The following is a 19,622-nucleotide window of genomic DNA, read 5'->3' as shown; positions in this document are numbered from 1 at the left end:
ACATCCAGGTGTCCGCTCAACTCTAGTCACTACCTCACCCCCTGTGTGTGTGACATATAATGTCAGCCTGTTTAATAGCGAAAATTGGTGTGACAGAAACCCTTTAAGGGCAAAACTGATCCGTTTTGGACCGCTTGTGAGATCCCTGAATGGATCTCACAAACGGAAACCAAAACGCCAGTGTGAAAGTAGCCTAAGCCTTACAAGTTAATATTAGCATTATGTCTAATTTATCGGCGTGGACTGAACCATGCAGTGGCCCAAGATTCAAGTAGTCGCCCCATGACAGTGGGGAAGGTGTCAGCAGTAAGGCTGTGTTCAAATCACTGTTTATTTTTCTGTTCTTTTTTTGTGGGGCTGCAGAACTGAACTATGGATGCGAACAGCACACTGTGTGCTCTGCGCATCTTTTTTGGCCTTATTGAAATGAATGGGTCCGCACCCATTCCGCAAATTGCGGAATGGATGCAGACCAATTTATACGGATGTGTGAGTGGACCCTAAAGGTTAGTCTCTCAACATTTTGTGCTGAAAGTCGAGTTCTCTTTGGGGTAACTATGCCACCCATCACACTAAACACTCTGTCTGATGCCACACTACTGGCTGGGCAGGAAATCTTGGCCACAATTCAAGTTTGGCTGCCAAATAGTCCTGGGGATCTTGAATGTGGGGTGGCAGGGTGCAGTCCAAGTATGCCATCACCTGATCGTTCAGGTTCCGCTGCATGTCCTGTTGCTGGGTGGTTTATTCAGTAGGTGGGAGAAGAAAAGTGCTCATCAGAGACTCAAGACTTAAGTTGATGCTGATGGAGCTGGTGCTGCTCCTGCACCCCAACCCTCCAGCAGTCATGGCAGTGGTGCATGAGCTCAGAGGGTCCCCCCAATCAGACCTTAGTGAGGAAGGAGAGATGGCGCACATAGGCAGCGACCAACTGACTACAAAGAATGTCTCAATAGTAGTCGAGTTTTTCATCCCTCTCAGAAGGTGTAAAAAGGGCCACCATTTTGGACTGGTAGCAAGGGTATAACATTGTGGAAAGCCAGTAGTCATCCTGCGAAATGGTGATAGTGAGGCTGTCACTATGCAAGCAACTCAGCATGCATCTGGCCATTTGCGCAAGGGACTTGGAGGGACTCCTTGCCTCCATTTCCACTGCATACTGCTATGGTCTAGCAGGGTCATTTGCATTGTCTTTGTCGCCCCCCTCTAGCTCCTCATGCTCCTCTCCTGTTGCTTGGGCAGATAAACCACCTAGTTCTGTATAAAATTCCTGGGCGTATACAGCTGTAAGAAAAAATATGTGAACCCTTTGGAATAATATGGATTTCTGCACAAATTGGTCATAAAATGTGAACTGATCTTCATCTAAGTCACAACAATAGACAATCACAGTCTGCTTAAACTAATAACACACAAAGAATTAAATGTTACCATGTTTTTATTTAACACACCATGTAAACATTCACAGTGCAGGTGTGACTTAGATGAAGATCAGATCACATTTTATGACCAATTTGTGCAGAAATCCATATCATTCCAAAGGGGTCACAAACTTTTTCTTGCAACTGTATGTCCTCCTCCTCGTCCTCTACCTCAGGGGTGGGCTGGCTGCCAAGCACATAGCACTGCCCCATATGTAGCAGCCCATCCTTAACCCATTTAACTTTGCCTACCATATAAAGGCTATAAAGGTAAATGGGCTTTAAATAGTTAAACAGCGGCAGCTGGTTGTGTTTTCATGTTGAGATCGCACACACATGTGCAATCCCAGATACAGTACATATTTGAGTTCATAGAAATAGCTTTATCATTAGAGGAACAAGATTTACCAACTCCTGAGCTGAAGAAACTCCATTGACTATAATGGGGTTTGCTAAAGGTGCTGCTTCTTTACTGGAGAAAATGTCTTGGATGCAGGACTTTTCTGTCCAGTTGTTTTGACAGAATCTGTGACAGTGGCAGAACACTGATGTGAATGGGTGGTATTAGATCAAAGTATAGCATCAGATGCATGTTTAACACACAAACACAGCACCAGAACCAATGGAATGGAATTGCGGACCCATTCATTTTTATGGGGCATCACGAAGTGCGGCTCGGCTCCAGAAATGCCGACCCGCACTTACGGGTCTGCATTTCCGTTCCCGAAAAAAATAGAACATGTCCTATTCTTGTCCGCAATTGCGGACAAGAATAGGCATATTCTATTAGTGCCAGTGATGTGCGGTCCGCAAAATGCGGAACGCACATTGCCGTGTCCGTGTTTTGCGGATCTGTGGAACACGCTACGGAAGTGTGAATGGAGCCTTACAGGTGACGTCTCCTCCTGAGTTTTTCCCCATCTGGTTCAGATCACCATCATGACATCTCTGATGACGGCTCTGCAGATTTTGCTGAGAAAATATCTTCAGCTTCTCGCTTTTCCAACAAATTGGCACCCTGCATACTAACACAAACTCATCTTAGTGACAAATGTAGTGCCCTGAATATAACAGCAGCATTAGTGCATTAGTGCTACACACAATCCCCCCAATGGTAGTTCCACACGATTTGTGCCCTCTGTATATAATGCCACACACTCTGTGCCCTATGTATATAGTGCCACACATTCTGTGCCCTCTGTATGTAGTGTCACATGCTATGTGCCCTCTGTTTGTTGTGCCACATACTCTGTGCCTTCTGTATATAGTTCCATATGCCCTCTGTCTTCTGTATATACAGGGAGTGCAGAATTATTAGGCAAATGAGTATTTTGACCACATCATCCTCTTTATGCATGTTGTCTTACTCCAAGCTGTATAGGCTCGAAAGCCTACTACCAATTAAGCATATTAGGGGATGAGCATCACTGTAATGAGAAGGGGTGTGGTCTAATGACATCAACACCCTATATCAGGTGTGCATAATTATTAGGCAACTTCCTTTCCTTTGGCAAAATGGGTCAAAAGAAAGACTTGACAGGCTCAGAAAAGTCAAAAATAGTGAGATATCTTGCAGAGGGATGCAGCACTCTTAAAATTGCAAAGCTTCTGAAGCGTGATCATCGAACAATCAAGCGTTTCATTCAAAATAGTCAACAGGGTCGCAAGAAGCGTGTGGAAAAACCAAGGCGCAAAATAACTGCCCATGAACTGAGAAAAGTCAAGCGTGCAGCTGCCAAGATGCCACTTGCCACCAGTTTGGCCATATTTCAAAGCTGCAACATCACTGGAGTGCCCAAAAGCACAAGGTGTGCAATACTCAGAGACATGGCCAAGGTAAGAAAGGCTGAAAGACGACCACCACTGAACAAGACACACAAGCTGAAACGTCAAGACTGGGCCAAGAAATATCTCAAGACTGATTTTTCTAAGGTTTTATGGACTGATGAAATGAGAGTGAGTCTTGATGGGCCAGATGGATGGGCCCGTGGCTGGATTGGTAAAGGGCAGAGAGCTCCAGTCCGACTCAGACGCCAGCAAGGTGGAGGTGGAGTACTGGTTTGGGCGGGTATCATCAAAGATGAGCTTGTCGGGCCTTTTCGGGTTGAGGATGGAGTCAAGCTCAACTCCCAGTCTTACTGCCAGTTTCTGGAAGACACCTTCTTCAAGCAGTGGTACAGGAAGAAGTCTGCATCCTTCAAGAAAAACATGATTTTCATGCAGGACAATGCTCCATCACACGCGTCCAAGTACTCCACAGCGTGGCTGGCAAGAAAGGGTATAAAAGAAGAAAATATAATGACATGGCCTCCTTGTTCACCTGATCTGAACCCCATTGAGAACCTGTGGTCCATCATCAAATGTGAGATTTACAAGGAGGGAAAACAGTACACCTCTCTGAACAGTGTCTGGGAGGCTGTGGTTGCTGCTGCACGCAATGTTGATGGTGAACAGATCAAAACACTGACAGAATCCATGGATGGCAGGCTTTTGAGTGTCCTTGCAAAGAAAGGTGGCTATATTGGTCACTGATTTGTTTTTGTTTTGTTTTTGAATGTCAGAAATGTATATTTGTGAATGTTGAGATGTTATATTGGTTTCACTGGTAAAAATAAATAATTGAAATGGGTATATATTTGTTTTTTGTTAAGTTGCCTAATAATTATGCACAGTAATAGTCACCTGCACACACAGATATCCCCCTAAAATAGCTAAAACTAAAAACAAACTAAAAACTACTTCCAAAAATATTCAGCTTTGATATTAATGAGTTTTTTGGGTTCATTGAGAACATGGTTGTTGTTCAATAATAAAATTAATCCTCAAAAATACAACTTGCCTAATAATTCTGCACTCCCTGTAGTGACACACGCTTTGTGGCTTTTGTATATAGTGCTAATGCTAATGCCAAATGGTCTGTGCCCCCTGTATATAGAGCCAAATATTTGGTGCCCTTTATAAATAGTAGCTCTTACATGTGCCCTTTATGTATAGTCCCTGTTATATGTGCCCCCTTTATGCATAGCACCTCTTAAATGTGCCCTCTTTATTTAAAGTGCCTCTTATATGTGCCTCCTTTAAGTACAGGGCTCTTATATGTGCTCCCTTTATGTATAGTGTCTCTTATAATTGCCTCCTTTATGTATAGTGTCTCTTATAGTGCCCCCTTCAGTTATAGTGCTTCTTATATGTGCCCACTGAATACAGTGTACACACACTTTGTTATAATACTAAGTAGAAGCTAATATGCAGTGGGTAACAGAAGTTGTGACGTTACAGGTTACATGTTGCTGATGGTCAGGTGCTAAGAGGTATAATCGATGCAGTGTGTATATATAGTATATACAGCAGTGTGCTGATATGTGTGGTATGAGGTATAAATTATACCATTATACAAAATATCAGTACATACAGTGGCCGGGTTTAGGGTGGCCACAACGCTACACTGGGTCCCCCGGACACCGTTGAGGTGTCACCACATGTTGCTGCTCTCCGGAAGGGATGGTAAGGCTTGGTGCACCCCAATGGGAAATAAGTCCAGAGAGTCGGGGTCTGCAGTAAACCAGGATGCTTCTTTATTGGAGGAATTCAGGTACAAAACAATACAGGCGAGGCATGGGACTGACTTCTCCAGTCTCCTCCCTGGCAGAAAAAGGGTTTGATGCTGAGGAAAGGCCTGAGCTAGCTGTCCCTCTTTCTTTTTAGAAGGCTGGTACACTGGTCCAAGGCAGGTGATCCAGGGTCTGTGGCAGTGTATACCCATCGCAGCGTCTTCTTCTGGTCACTCAGTAGTCTGGCTGAGTCTCCTCCCTTGCAGAAGAAGGGTTTGATGCTGAGGAAAGGCCTGAGCTAGCTGTCCCTCTCTCTCTTAGAAGGCCCATGGTCTGTAGCTCAGTAGACTGGGTGGCTCCTTAGTCACAGGGCTACTGACCCATGGTCTGTGGATCAGCGTCCCCATCCCAGCGTCTTCTTCTGGTCACTCATGCAGGCTGGCATGAGTCTCCCCTCCAAGCACTGGTCCCTAACTGCAGCACACTAGGGGCTCTGACTGCTCTCCTTATATACAGTTTTTGCTAGACTAGAACCTTCTAGTGGGAGGGGTGGAGTGGAGAAACTCAGCAAAACAGATACATTGTTTCAGCTCCCGTCTGGTACAGACTTACATTAGAGCTTCAATCATACTCTATGGCAATGACATAGCAGGTTTTCCAAACAAAAACAAGTTTCTAGACATAACAACATAGCTAAAACCAAACATTTAAAAGGTCAGGCTGTCTGCTTTTTGGCGGTAAACAAGCCTGGGTTTTTCCCTCCAAATCATGGTGGTAAACAAGTCTGGGTTTTTCCCTCCAAAACATGGTCTTCTTTAAACCCTATGGCAGCTGTGGAAAATTACCAGCTCCTCAATCAAAGCCCTAACAGTCTCTCAGTATTTATTAACCCTTTCCACAGAACCATGTAAATACAGTAATAATGAACAGGATATACAGTGCCTTGCAAAAGTATTCACCCCCTTGACTTTTTTCGTGTTTTGTTACATTACAGCCTTAAGTTCAATGTTTTGTTAATCTGAATTTTATGTGATGGATCAGAACACAATAGTCTAAGTTGATGAAGTGAAATGAGAAAAATATATAAATAAAACTATTGTTTAGAAATAGAAAACAGAAAATTGGCATGTGCGTATTTATTCACCCCCTTTGTTAGGAAGCCCATAAAAATCTCTGGTTCAACCAATTACCTTCAGAAGTCACATAATTAGTGAAATGATGTCGACCTGTGTGCAATCTAAGTGTCACATCATCTGTCATTACATATACACTCTTTTTTTGAAAGTACCCAGAGGTTGCAACACCTAAGCAAGAGGCATCACTCACCAAACACTGACATGAAGACCAATGAACTCTCCAAACAAGTAAGGGACAATGTTGTTGAGAAGTACAAGTAAGGGTTAGGTTATAAAAAAAATATCCAAATCTTTGATGATCCCCAGGAGCACCAGCAAATCTATCATAACCAAATGGAAAAAACATGGCACAACAGCAAACCTGCCAAGAGACGGCCGCCCACCAAAACTCACAGACAAGGCAAGGAGGGCGTTAATCTAAGAGGCAGCACAGAGACCTAAGGTAACCCTGGAGGAGCTGCAGAGTTCCACAGCAGAGACTGGAGGATCTGTACATAGGAGGACAATAAGCCGTACACTCCATAGAGTTGGTCTATATGGCAGAAGGGCCAGAGGAAAGTCATTACTTTGAGCTAAAAACAAAAAGGCACGTTGTGAGTTTGTGAAAAGGCATGTGGGAGACTCTCAAAATGTATGGAGGAAAGTGCTCTGGTCTGATGAGACTAAAATTAAACTTTTCGGCCATCAAAGAAAACGCTATGTCTTGAGCAAACCCAACACATCACATCACCCAAAGAAAACCATCCCCACAGTGAAACATGGTGGTGGCAGCATCATGCTGTGAGGATGTTTTTCAGCAGCCGGGACTGGGAAACTGGTCAGAGCTGAGGGAAAGCTGGATGGTGCTAAATACAGGGATATTCTTGAGCAAAACCTGTACCACTCTGTGCGTGATCTGTGTTTTGGACGGAAGTTCACCTTCCAGCAGGACAATGACCCCAAACACACTTCTAAAGCAACACTTGAGTGGTTTAAGGGGACACATGGAAATGTGTTGGAATGGCCTAGTTAAAGCCCAGATCTTAAAGATTGCTGTTCACAAGCGCAAACCATCCAACTTGAAGGAGCTGGAGCAGTTTTGCAAGGAGGAATGGGCAAAAATCCCAGTGATAAGATGTGACAAGCTCAAAGCGAATTATCCAAAGCGACTTGGAGTCAGTATTAGCGTTTGGGGCCGGTATTAGGGTAAGTGCTATGGTTAAGGATCAGTATTAGGGGTCAGTATTAGGATTAGGGGTCAGTACTAGGGTTAAGGGTCAGTATTAGCATCAGTGTTAGAGGTCAGTTTTAGGGTCAGGAGCCAGTATTAGGGTTAGGACATAAGGAGAGAATAGGGGAGGGTAGTCTATACTCACCTGTCCCAGCACAGTCCCACAATGCAGCCGGCTTCCTCTGGCAAGCCTGCTCCTGTGGAACATGGCAGGTGGCGCAGTGATGTCATTGCGCCGCCTATATATCACAACGATGTGACGGGAATTCTGGGGCAGGGAACCAGTGGTTCCCTTGTCCCACCAGCACTGCAGCATGCTCAATTATATATGCGTCCAGTGGATACAGAAACATATGAATTTAGGAAACCTTCACCCCTAAACATCTACTGGCCCAGCCCACCCCTGCTCCTCCTCATCCTGTGCCAGTTCAGCCTACACAGGGCTCATGTGGCCATGAGATATAGGTGCCATGTCTTCTGTCCCCTCGCCAGTAAGATTTATCATCATCCTCTCCAGGACATGAAGAAGTGTAATGAAGTCATTCATCCCATAGTCCTGGCGACTGACAAATAAAGTGGCTTCAAAGGGCCTGAGTAATCGGCAGGTGTCATGCATGAGCTGCCACTGTCTAATGTCAAAGTTACACTGATGTTTATATTAGAGCAAACACTCACTCTGATGCATCAAGGGATGGCAGAATAAGAACAGCTTCCGCATTTTGCTGGCTGGCCTATAGCTATTGGAGACCCACACGGACAAAGTCCAATGGAGGAGGAAATAGAGGAGGAGGATGAGGAGCTACTACTAGAGGAGGAGGAAGAGCAGGAGTTGATTGTGCAGGAGAAAAGGGCTGCTGCTGATAACACTGGCCATGATTACCAATCATCGTCGGAGTGGGGAGTGGGAGTCATGAAGAACTAGATCATCAGGCAAGGTGGAGCGCATGGCAATCTGCCTGCCTGCTTTCTTATGTACTGACAGGTGTTTTGATAGCATCAAGTAAATGGATGACTATTCGATAGCCATGCTTTTAGACCTTTGCTATAAAAGCAAAATGAGGGAGATATTGCATATCTCCTTCTTAAATTTCACCATCCTTGTAAAAGCATATCTGATGATAAATCTACCTTTTGTTTCAGGGATATTGTGCTATGCAGAGCTGTTCAGCTAGTTGTAATTGTTACTCAGGGAAGTGTTACTACTGTTAGCTAGACATGTAATCCTATGTACAGACAGCCATTTTACCATATGCTTCAGTGTTAATACAATTGTTATAGTATATGCTATCTATACTTTATACTTATACATGCTATTTGCATTCTTATAGTTTTACCAATAAACAAGTTAGACTACAAAGAACATTCCTCTTATTTTGAAGAATGGTTTATGCTGAATGCCAGACTGCACACTGTGTGAACGTGTATGAAGACAGAACACTCTGACATTTACACTTGTGTGTGTATAAACAGGCAGGCATCAGCTTATGTTAAGGCATCATTTTTGGATGCTTGTTCAGAACAATTGACTGTTTCTTCTGAAACTACCTTGTGTATATACACGGGCAAGCATCTGCTCCCATTAAGGGATCATTTTTAGAAAGCTTGTTGAGGACAAGATTTTTTTTTTCTGAAAACAGCATGTTTTGTTTAAACACCTTCTGCCCCCCATAAGGAACAATTTTTGGAATATTAGTTAACACAGTCAACCATAGCTATATATGTCAGTGTCACTCTGACATTATTTGCTATTGCTTAAATTGTTTTAAAAAGCTTAAAGCAGTAGGGGAGAATAAAATCTCTCTCAAAAAAAAGGTAGAAAGACAAGAGAGAAGAAAATGTGTCCTAGAAGACCTAAAAACTGCCTTTAGTAAGCTCTGTGTGCCAGTAGGGCTAATATACTTAGCCTAAAAAAAAAAAAACTTTCCATGTACTGTATCTATGTCGGACATACTGTTGCTAATCCTTTCCTGAACACTTTTTTTAATTTAGTTTTAGAAGGAACCTGTCATGAAAATGAATCTGCAAGTGGCATGTTATAAAGCAGGAGGTACTGAACAGAATATTATACAGTTTTTTTGAATAACTTTTATCTCTTTCATTTAAATTCTTGCTTATTCTGGGCTTTCAAGTAGCGATTGACAACTATTTGTATATTCATATTCATAGCCACACACTGACAACGGAAGGATGTCAGTCAATGGTAAAATATCATAATAAATCAATCTGTGTTTTATCATGTTAGCATGTACTTACCCCACAGTCATTGGCTCCATCTCCACACATACCAACAAAGTAGCTGAAACAAAAAGGTTTAGGTGTAATACATATTTGTCTACAGTAAAAAATAAATAAATAAATAAATATATATATATATTTATTTATATAAATTATACATGCATATACATACTTATATTTAGGTTTCTCTTTTGTTCATTCACTTTGTATTTTATTCATTTTGTTAATTCATAAAAATAAGCTCTCTAGGGACTGGTACAGTGCCAAGTGACTGGCGTAAGGCAAATGTGGTGCCCATATTTAAAAAGGGTTCTAGGTCCTCCAAAGGTGATTAGAGATCAGTAAGCTTAACTTCTGTTGTGGGGAAAATGTTTGAATGACTCTTAAGGGACTATATACAGGAGTATTTGACTGTAAATAATATCATAAGTGATAACCAACATGGGTTCACCAAGGACAGACTAACCTGGCTTGTGTCACATTCCGGAGGCCCAAGGCAGACCTCCGGGACATCTTGGAAAGAGGTCACAGGCAAGATTCAGACCAGGAACCAACTGAGTACTTTATTACATGTGTAATAAAAGAAAATGACAGTAACATATGCAGGTTAGATAATAGTGGTAGCACTACCACAGAACCAATTGCACCGGCAGACCAGAGGCAAAACCCAGAGGGCGGAGAGCCAGTGAGCCCCGTTCTTCACAGAGCCCCTGGTGGTGGGGATGAACTGGGCCGAGGGCTCACTGGTAACACCTCCAGAAAGGTCCCGGTACACTTGGCCCCTACCTGCAAGAAACCACGCAGGTGCAAGCACCAGCGGAACAAACAGAACTGGAACCCTTACAAACACTAGTACATGGAACAGACAACAAGACAAACGGGAACCAGCATATAAGCACCCTAAGCGGATTGGAAGCATGGCAGTCACAGGCAGAGCTGCACACAGACTAGAGATCCTCCCTCCAGAGAACCCAGGGACCCTCTCACGAAGGCAGGACAAACACAGGAAGAGAAGCAGTAAGGCACTGCAGGACAGACAAGGAACAGACTAGATCAGAAGCAGTTAGCACTGACAGGCTGGACATAGGACAGGATCAGAAGCAGTTTAGCACTGCCAGGCTATCAGATGCAGTTGGATAACTGCTAGGCTAGACATGGAACAGAGTGAATCCAGACAGAGAACAGGTACGGCATGAACATGGATAACAACATCAACACAGAACAGGTACAGAACATCAGACAAGGCAACAACAACACATTACCAGGTGACACCACAACAACGGCAGATGGCAAAACCCCCTGGGTCAGCAGCAAGGGGCTACACCCAGCAAGGCACAGGACAGACTGATCCCCTTTGGTGAGCAGCCAGGTGCAACACCCAGCAAGGCAGAAGATAGACTGACCACAAGCCCCACAGCTCACAGATAGCAATAGCTGCATAATGAGGACACCTGATAAGCCACACCCAGGAACAGACCAGGGACTGTTAACCCCATCAAAACCAAACAGGGAGGGAAGCCTACATGAACAGAGAAGAGAACACACAGGTAGTACGCCAGTACGCCAGAACACAAACAACCCATGTCACGGTGACACAAACAGAAATGCATCCATACTCAGACCCTGTTCAGAAACAAGGCCACAGCCAGTACGCATCGCAGAACCAGCATACATGGGAACACCCACAGCCAGTACACAAAGCGCATGCAGCCATCCTGCATGGCCCCTGTCACAGGAGCCACAGAGATACAGAAAAGGGAGCCACAAACACAGTCCACAGTTTACACACAGCACCGCAACCAGCATGCAGTCCCAAGTAACCAGCATACACAGGTGTCAGCCTGCAGCCAGTATGCGAGAGAGCCTACAGCCAGCCTGCACTGCAACAGTGACAAAAACTGTACAGAGATGCAGACACGGGTAGTACACACATTCACAGGCATAGTTCACACAAGACATCGCAGCCAGCAGGCTACCCCAAGCAACCAGCATACACAGGTTTCGGCCTGCAGCCAGTACGAGAGAGGGTATGCAGCCAGCCTATGCGGCCACAACTGTCAAAGTAAACCGCATTGTGACAGTTTGTTTTTATGAGGAGGTGAGTAGTAGCCTGGACAGAGGGGCGGCTTTGGATGTAGTGTTCTTGGATTTTGCAAAGGTATTTGATACTGTCCCTCATAGACGTTTAGTGAGTAAAATAAGGTCTTAGAAAGTATAGTTTGTAATTGGATTGCAAACTGGCTAAAGGACCATGTCCAGAAAGTTATGTTCAATGACTCCTATTCTGAATTGTCCCAGGTTATAAGTGGTGTACCCCAATGTTCAGTGCTATTATTTAATTTATTTATTAATTATATCGAGGGTGGGATTAATTTTTGCAGATGACACTAAGCTATATAGTAATGTGCAGTCTATGGAAGATGTCCATAAAATACAAGCTGACTTGGACACTGATTGGGCATCAACTTGGCAAATGAGGTTCAATGTGGATAAATGTAAAGTTATACATCTTGGTAGTAATATTCTCCGTGCATCATATGTCCTAGTGGAAGTAATACTGGAAGAGTCACTTGTAGAGAAGGATTTGGATGTGCTTGTAGATCATAGATTAAAAAACAGCATACAATGTCAATCAGCTGTTTCTAAGGCTAGCAGGACATTGTAATGTATTAAGCAAGGGATGGACTCACAGGACAGGGATGTAATGTTATCACTTTACAAAGCTTTGGTGCTGCCTCATCTGGAATATGCAGTTTAGTTCTGGGCACCAGTCCAAAGAAAGGATGCCCTAGAGCTGGAAAAAGTACAGAGGAGAACAACTAAACCGATAAGAGGCATGGAGGGTCTTTGTTATAAGGAACGAATTATAGAATTACAATTGAGAAGAGATGTATTAGTGGGGACATGATTAACCTATAAAATATATAAATGTGCCTTCAAAAATATGGCAAAATGCTGTTCCATGTAAAATCCCCTCAAAAGATAAGGTGCGCTGCCTCTGTCTGGAGAAAAAAAGTTCAGTCTCCAAAGGTGTCAAGGATTCCTTACTGTAAGGACAGTGAATCTGTAGAATAGTCTATCTCAGGACTTGGTCACAGCAGGAATAATGGGCAGTTTTAAAAAGGGCTTAGATGAATTCCTAAAAGTAAATGACATTAATGCTTATGAAAATGTGTACAAATCTGGGTCCCACTACCCTTTTTATAAAATTTGTGTCCCCTTATCCCTTAGTTGAACTTGATGGACATTTCTTCTTTCAGCCATATTATGTGACTATGTAACTTCTATTTTTTAAAACATTCTTAGTTGCTTCACACCTGCCTAAAATGCTTGCACAGTAATATACAGGGTGGGCCATTTATATGGATACACCTTAATAAAATGGGAATGGTTGGTGATATTAACTTCCTGTTTGTGGCACATTAGTATATGTGAGGAGGGAAACTTTTCAAGATGGGTGGTGACCATGGCGGCCATTTTGAAGTCGGCCATTTTGAATCCAATTTTTGTTTTTTCAATAGGAAGAGGGTCATGTGACATCAAACTTATTGGTACTATCACAAGAAAAACAATGGTGTGCTTGGTTTTAACGTAACTTTATTCTTTCATGAGTTATTTACAAGTTTCTGACCACTTATAAAATGTGTTCAATGTGCTGCCCATTGTGTTGGATTGTCAATGCAACCCTCTTCTCCCACTCTTCACACACTGATAGCCACACCGCAGGAGAAATGCTAGCACAGGCTTCCAGTATCAGTAATTTCAGGTGCTACACATCTCGTATCTTCACAGCATAGACAATTGCCTTCAGATGACCCCAAAGATAAAAGTCTAAGGGGGTCAGATCGGGAGACCTTGGGGGCCATTCAACTGGCCCACGACGACCAATCCACTTTCCAGGAAACTGTTCATCTAGGAATGCTCGGACCGGACACCCATAATGTGGTGGTGCACCATCTTGCTGGAAAAACTCAGGGAACATGCCAGCTAGATGAACAGTTTCCTGGAAAGTGGATTGGTCGTCGTGGGCCAGTTGAATGGCCCCCAAGGTCTCCCAATCTGACCCCCTTAGACTTTTATCTTTGGGGTCATCTGAAGGCAATTGTCTATGCTGTGAAGATACGAGATGTGCAGCACCTGAAACTACGGATACTGGAAGCCTGTGCTAGTATTTCTCCTGCGGTGTTGCTATCAGTGTGTGAAGAGTGGGAGAAGAGGGTTGCATTGACAATCCAACACAATGGGCAGCACATTGAACACATTTTATAAGTGGTCAGAAACTTGTAAATAACTCATGAAAGAATAAAGTTACGTTAAAACCAAGCACACCATTGTTTTTCTTGTGAAATTCCCAATAAGTTTGATGTGTCACATGACCCTCTTCCTATTGAAAAAACAAAAGTTGGATTCAAAATGGCCGACTTCAAAATGGCCACCATGGTCACCACCCATCTTGAAAAGTTTCCCCCCTCACATATACTAATGTGCCACAAACAGGAAGTTAATATCACCAACCATTCCCATTTTATTAAGGTGAATCCATATAAATGGCCCACCCTGTATATATAGTGGCGGACACTGTAGAGGTCACTGTCAAAGGGGCAGTCACTGTTAAAGGGACGGGCACTGTGGAGCTCACTGTTAAAGGGGCGGACATTGTGGAGGACACTGCTAAAGGGGTGGGCACTGTGGAGGTCACTGTTAAATCGGCGGTCACTGTTAAAGGGGTGGGCATTGTGGAGGTCACTGTGAAGGTCACTGTTAAAGGGGCATCCACTATAAAGGTCACTGTTAAAGGGATGGTCAATATTAAAGAGGTGAGCACTGTGGAGGTCACTGTTAAAGGGGCGGGCACTGTGGAAGTCACTGCTCAAGTGGCAGCCACTATGAAGGTCACTGTTAAAGGGGTGGTCATTGTAAAAGGAGTGGGCACTGTGGAGGTCACTGTTAAAGATGCGGTCATTGTTAAAGGGGTGGGCATTGTGGAGGTCACTATTAAAGGGACAGACACTGTGTAGGTCAATGTTAAATGGGCGGCCACTGTGGAGGTCAATGTTAAAGGGGCGGCCACTGTGGAGGTCACTGTTAAAGGGGGGGGCACTGTGGAGATCACTGTTAAAGGGGCGGGCACTGTAGAGGTCACTGTTATGGGGGAAACTGTTGATATCTTTTTACGACACATGGAAACATAAAATGAAATAGATGAAATATACCCGTGCAAAGCCGGGTCCTTCTGCTAATATATATATATATATATATATATATATATACAGTACAGACCAAAAGTTTGGACACACCTTCTCATTCAAAGAGTTTTCTTTATTTTCATGACTATGAAGGCATCAAAACTATGAATTAACACATGTGGAATTATATACATAACAAACAAGTGTGAAACAACTGAAAATATGTCATATTCTAGGTTCTTCAAAGTAGCCACCTTTTGCTTTGATTACTGCTTTGCACACTCTTGGCATTCTCTTGATGAGCTTCAAGAGGTAGTCCCCTGAAATGGTCTTCCAACAGTCTTGAAGGAGTTCCCAGAGATGCTTAGCACTTGTTGGCCCTTTTGCCTTCACTCTGCGGTCCAGCTCACCCCAAACCATCTCGATGGGGGTGAGGTCCGGTGACTGTGGAGGCCAGGTCATCTGGCACAGCATCCCATCCCTCTCCTTCATGGTCAAATAGCCCTTACTTCCAAAGTTTTCCCAATTTTTCGGCTGACTGACTGACCTTCATTTCTTAAAGTAATGATGGCCACTCGTTTTTCTTTACTTAGCTGATTTTTTCTTGCCATAATACAAATTCTAACAGTCTATTCAGTAGGACTATCAGCTGTGTATCCACCTGACTTCTCCTCAACGCAACTGATGGTCCCAACCCCATTTATAAGGCAAGAAATCCCACCTATTAAACCTGACAGGGCACACCTATGAAGTGAAAACCATTTCAAGGGACTACCTCTTGAAGCTCATCAAGAGAATGCCAAGAGTGTGCAAAGCAGTAATTAAAGCAAAAGGTGGCTACTTTGAAGAACCTAGAATATGACATATTTTCAGTTGTTTCACACTTGTTTGTTATGTATATAATTCCACATGTGTTAATTCATAGTTTTGATGCCTTCAGTGTGAATCTACAATTTTCATAGTCATGAAAATAAAGAAAACTCTTTGAATGAGAAGGTGTGTCCAAACTTTTGGTCTATACTGTATATATATATATATATATATATATATATATATATAATTAGGATCCTATTAGACATTAAATCATTTTTTCCATCCCATCACTTTCAACTATATAGCATCATTGCCCCACAGAAGATTGCAAATGCGTTCCTAACATACCTGTGTGTACTTTGTGTCTTTATTCCATGTCCAGAAAAATTGCTTTCATTCTTCTGGAAAACAGCTCCCAAGTGCCCGACTGGGGAAGGTTTGCTGTTCCAAGTGCCCAAAGCAAACCAGACTTAAGAGGGGGGGAGGGCTGCTTTTAACTGCTCATATCCTGGGATTGGTAGCAGCTACAGATATTGAGTCAGGAGTGCAATAAGTGAAACTTGTTTTTACTTTCACTTTCAACCGCATACTCTATCATCCCAATTTCTAACTATTATATCTTCCAATGTAATGGATATAATGCTGTGATTTTGGTATTGCTTGGAATGCCAGCTTTCAAATAAGACCAGGCCTATATCTCTAGCCATTATCATTCCCAATATATCAATAGCTAAAGCAGACCTCCCCATATATGTTTGGAATGCTTTTGCAATCTTCTGTGGGCCGATGCTGTTAAGGGTGTATTACAGCTGTCGATTACTACGAACACTCTTTAGTGATCATCTGGCAGTCTAATACTGCCGCCGATTAGCAGATGAATGAACAAACGCCCATTCATCGGTCAATCCAAATTTTTCGACAGGTTTAAAAATAATTGTTTGCAGGCGCTGGATTGTGGTGTCTAATCTGCTGCCGGCAAACAATGATTCAGTATCGGGAAAAGCGGTGACATAACAATCGCTCTTCCCTATACTGAGGAGGAGATCGCTGTATGTACCGTATGTTTCGCCCTATAAGATGCACTGGCCCGTAAGACGCACCTAGGTTTTAGAGGAGGACAATAAGAAAAAGCATTTTTTCATTAGACCTCAAATCAGACCTCAGCTAACAGCCCCAATCAGACCCCCAATGTTAATAAGACCCCAACAAGACCTCAGATCAGACCCACAATCAGACCTCAGCTCAGTGGGAATGACCCCAAATCAGTCCTCAGACCCCAATCAGACCTCATATCAGTCCCCAGCAGCCCCCACTGCCTCTTATATTAAGCCCCAGCAGCCCACATTGCCTCATATCAGTCCTCAGTAGCCCAAACTGACTCTCATATTGGCCCTTAGCAGCCCCGATTGCCTCATATCAGCCCTCAGTAGCCCCATTGCCTCTCATATTGGCCCCCAGCAGGCCCCAGTGCATGTCATATTAGCCCCCAGCAGCCCTGATTGTCTCAGATCACACCCTATTCCCTCATATTTAATAAAATAAATAAACCACTTACATTTCCTGCTCCTGGACGCCACCGCTCCTCACCGCCCACGCTCTTCTTCCTCCTGTTGTCGGCTGTGCTATGAACTGGAGTGCACTGCGTGAGGGCGCTCTGTGACCTCTGTGTCACAGAGCGCCCTCACGCTGTGCGCAGCCACTGCATAGTCGACAACAGAGGACAAGAAAGCGGTGAGTACAGAACTTTCACTGCTTCCTGGGGATCCGGAACTAATGAGCGCTTCCATAATGGAAGCGCTCATTAGTATTCGCCCCATAAGACACAGGTGAAAAAAAATGTGTCTTATGGGGCGAAAAATATAGTAATAGCAGTGGCCTCCTCTGCTAGCGAGCAGGCATTTGCCAGGAAGGAACAATCCTTTCCCGACAATTGCCTGTTAAATTGGGATGTCTAATACACCCTTTACTTATATTGGTGAAAATTACATGACAGATTGCCTTTAACAAACAGCATTCAATGATTATTACTTTTGTGCTGTTTGCTCGTTACTGCGATCATTGCACATTCGCCCGTAGAGCATATATACTGCTAATCAGTGGCAGATTTCTGATCAGATGAAGCGATTTAGTTGTGAGTAGTGATAATCTTTCAGTCAGTAGATCTGTCTGATACACGGAAAACAAATTATTTTTTGTTCATCTACTGATCAATGGACAATATTACACACTATTATATGTTACTATAATTTCTGAAAATCAAAGGATTATGTGAGATTTCATGTGATAATTGCTCTGTCTAATAGACCCCTTACCACACATCTATTTTAATTAAAAGAAAACATGACATTCAGGCTTTTAGAAAGAGAAATTTGTTTCCAACTTACTCTAATTTTTGCAGCTCTTCAACAAGACTCGATTTTTGCTTTGGAGTCATTCTTGCAAAAATAGTTCCATTTAGTAGGATCTTTAAAAATAAATAAACTATAATAAATTTAAAGTGTGTAATGTAAATAAATTACAGAAGTAAATATGGTTTAGAATAATTACATAAGAATCTGCTTTGCCAATAAGTTTTCTGGTTAATATGACTTGAATAATTTGTTGAATCTTACATAATAATTTAATGTTCATTATTACAAATAAATAGATGTCATATCTTCAGACAATATACTAATGGAATATTACACAATATCAATTTAACAAAAATATTGTATTTTTACTATACAGTGGATCCAAATGTTATAAGTAAAAAAGGAAAAAATCAAAGAAGATTTATAGATTCTTAATTCAGAAAGAAATAAATATTTGTGAAGTTTGTTAAAGTAGTATTAAAATAATGCTCACTTATGAATATACTACAGTGTTTCTCTATTTGTGAGGTGGATGGCACTGTTGAGGCGTCTTCCAGGTGATGAGAAGCCCCCTGTTGTTGGTGGGGCACAGTAGGGGTGGCAGTATTGACTGAAGTGATTATATGCCATGCAGTGTTGCTGGGTCCGGGGAGAACATTTTAAGACTGATTGAGGTAAATGCTGGCATAGGCTAGCACTAGTAGTAAGGACCAGGCATAATCATGTTCTGCCTGGTGAGGTCTCACTAGGAAAAGGTAATACAGATAAATAAATTGCTGTCTGTTTTATGAAACAGTTGTATTACCCTTAAACACACAATACTGGAGCATCTGTGCCATTGTGCACTATTGGTGGTCTTGTTTAAAGATTAAGCCCATTTGGGAGCAGATCCAAGCTTTGATCAAAACTGCTGATTCATATCCCAAATTTCTTTGACTAATATTCTCTTTAATCTACCCCTTGAATCCACTGGTACATACCTAAATGTGCAGCTCTATTATATTGATCACTTATGCTCAGGATAGGTTTTCAATATCAGATCGGATGGATTCTGACTCCCAACACTGCAGCTGTTTAAAGAGGTCATGATCCTTGTACAAACTCTGCATCCTCTGTTTAACTGTATGACCGCTACAGTAGATCACAGTAGCGATGCAATGTAACTGCAACTGCTCATTTGATTTACTTGAATAGGAAAATCAGTTGTAATTACACTGTATTGCTGCTACAAGTTAGCATGCAGTTAAATAATTTGGAGGTCACATCGCTTGCACTAGTGCAACGGCCTCTTCAAACAGCTGATCGGCGGGGGTGCCAGGAGACAGAATTCCACTGATCTGATATTGTTGACCTATTCTGATGACAAGTCATCAATATACTAGCGCCACACAATGCCTTTAACACATTGATTTCTTTCTTAGTTGCAGGCACAAAATACTGATCCCACCCCTCTGAGGGTCTACATGATGTCCCTCTATCTTTCAGTGGATACTCAGAATAGACCACCTATTGAGGAACTTATGGCCTTTTCTAACCACAACTATTGTAAGTTCCAGCAAATATGGCTGCCATTGTCGACATTTCGGAAAACTGACAAATCTCTGTGGTCCTCTCCAGATGCTTACTCTTAAATTACTACAACACTGTATCATGGTCGCCCCCTCCTTTTTATGACTTTGCTGTTAAAATGCATTACATTTTTCTTTTTATTTAGATTTA

The 19,622-nt window shown here is 42.7% G+C and overlaps 1 protein-coding gene across 1 annotated transcript in view; it reads right to left on the bottom strand.

Moving 5' to 3' along the window:
* LOC120997971 (probable cation-transporting ATPase 13A5) overlaps nucleotides 1-19,622 on the bottom strand; it is a 393,800-nt gene that overhangs the window by 129,569 nt on the left and 244,609 nt on the right. The window contains exons 21-22 of the mRNA XM_040428358.1: nucleotides 17,937-18,016; nucleotides 9,572-9,614 (exon numbers count right to left, since the gene is read on the bottom strand). Of these exons, the coding sequence (XP_040284292.1) occupies nucleotides 9,572-9,614; nucleotides 17,937-18,016 (123 nt within the window). The remainder of the gene's footprint in view (nucleotides 1-9,571; nucleotides 9,615-17,936; nucleotides 18,017-19,622) is intronic.

Source organism: Bufo bufo, chromosome 4 (genome assembly GCF_905171765.1).
Source record: "Bufo bufo chromosome 4, aBufBuf1.1, whole genome shotgun sequence".
Classification (NCBI taxonomy): Eukaryota; Metazoa; Chordata; class Amphibia; order Anura; family Bufonidae; genus Bufo; species Bufo bufo.
Note: the sequence above shows the minus strand (reverse complement) of the source record. Positions and strands in the feature narration are given on the sequence as shown.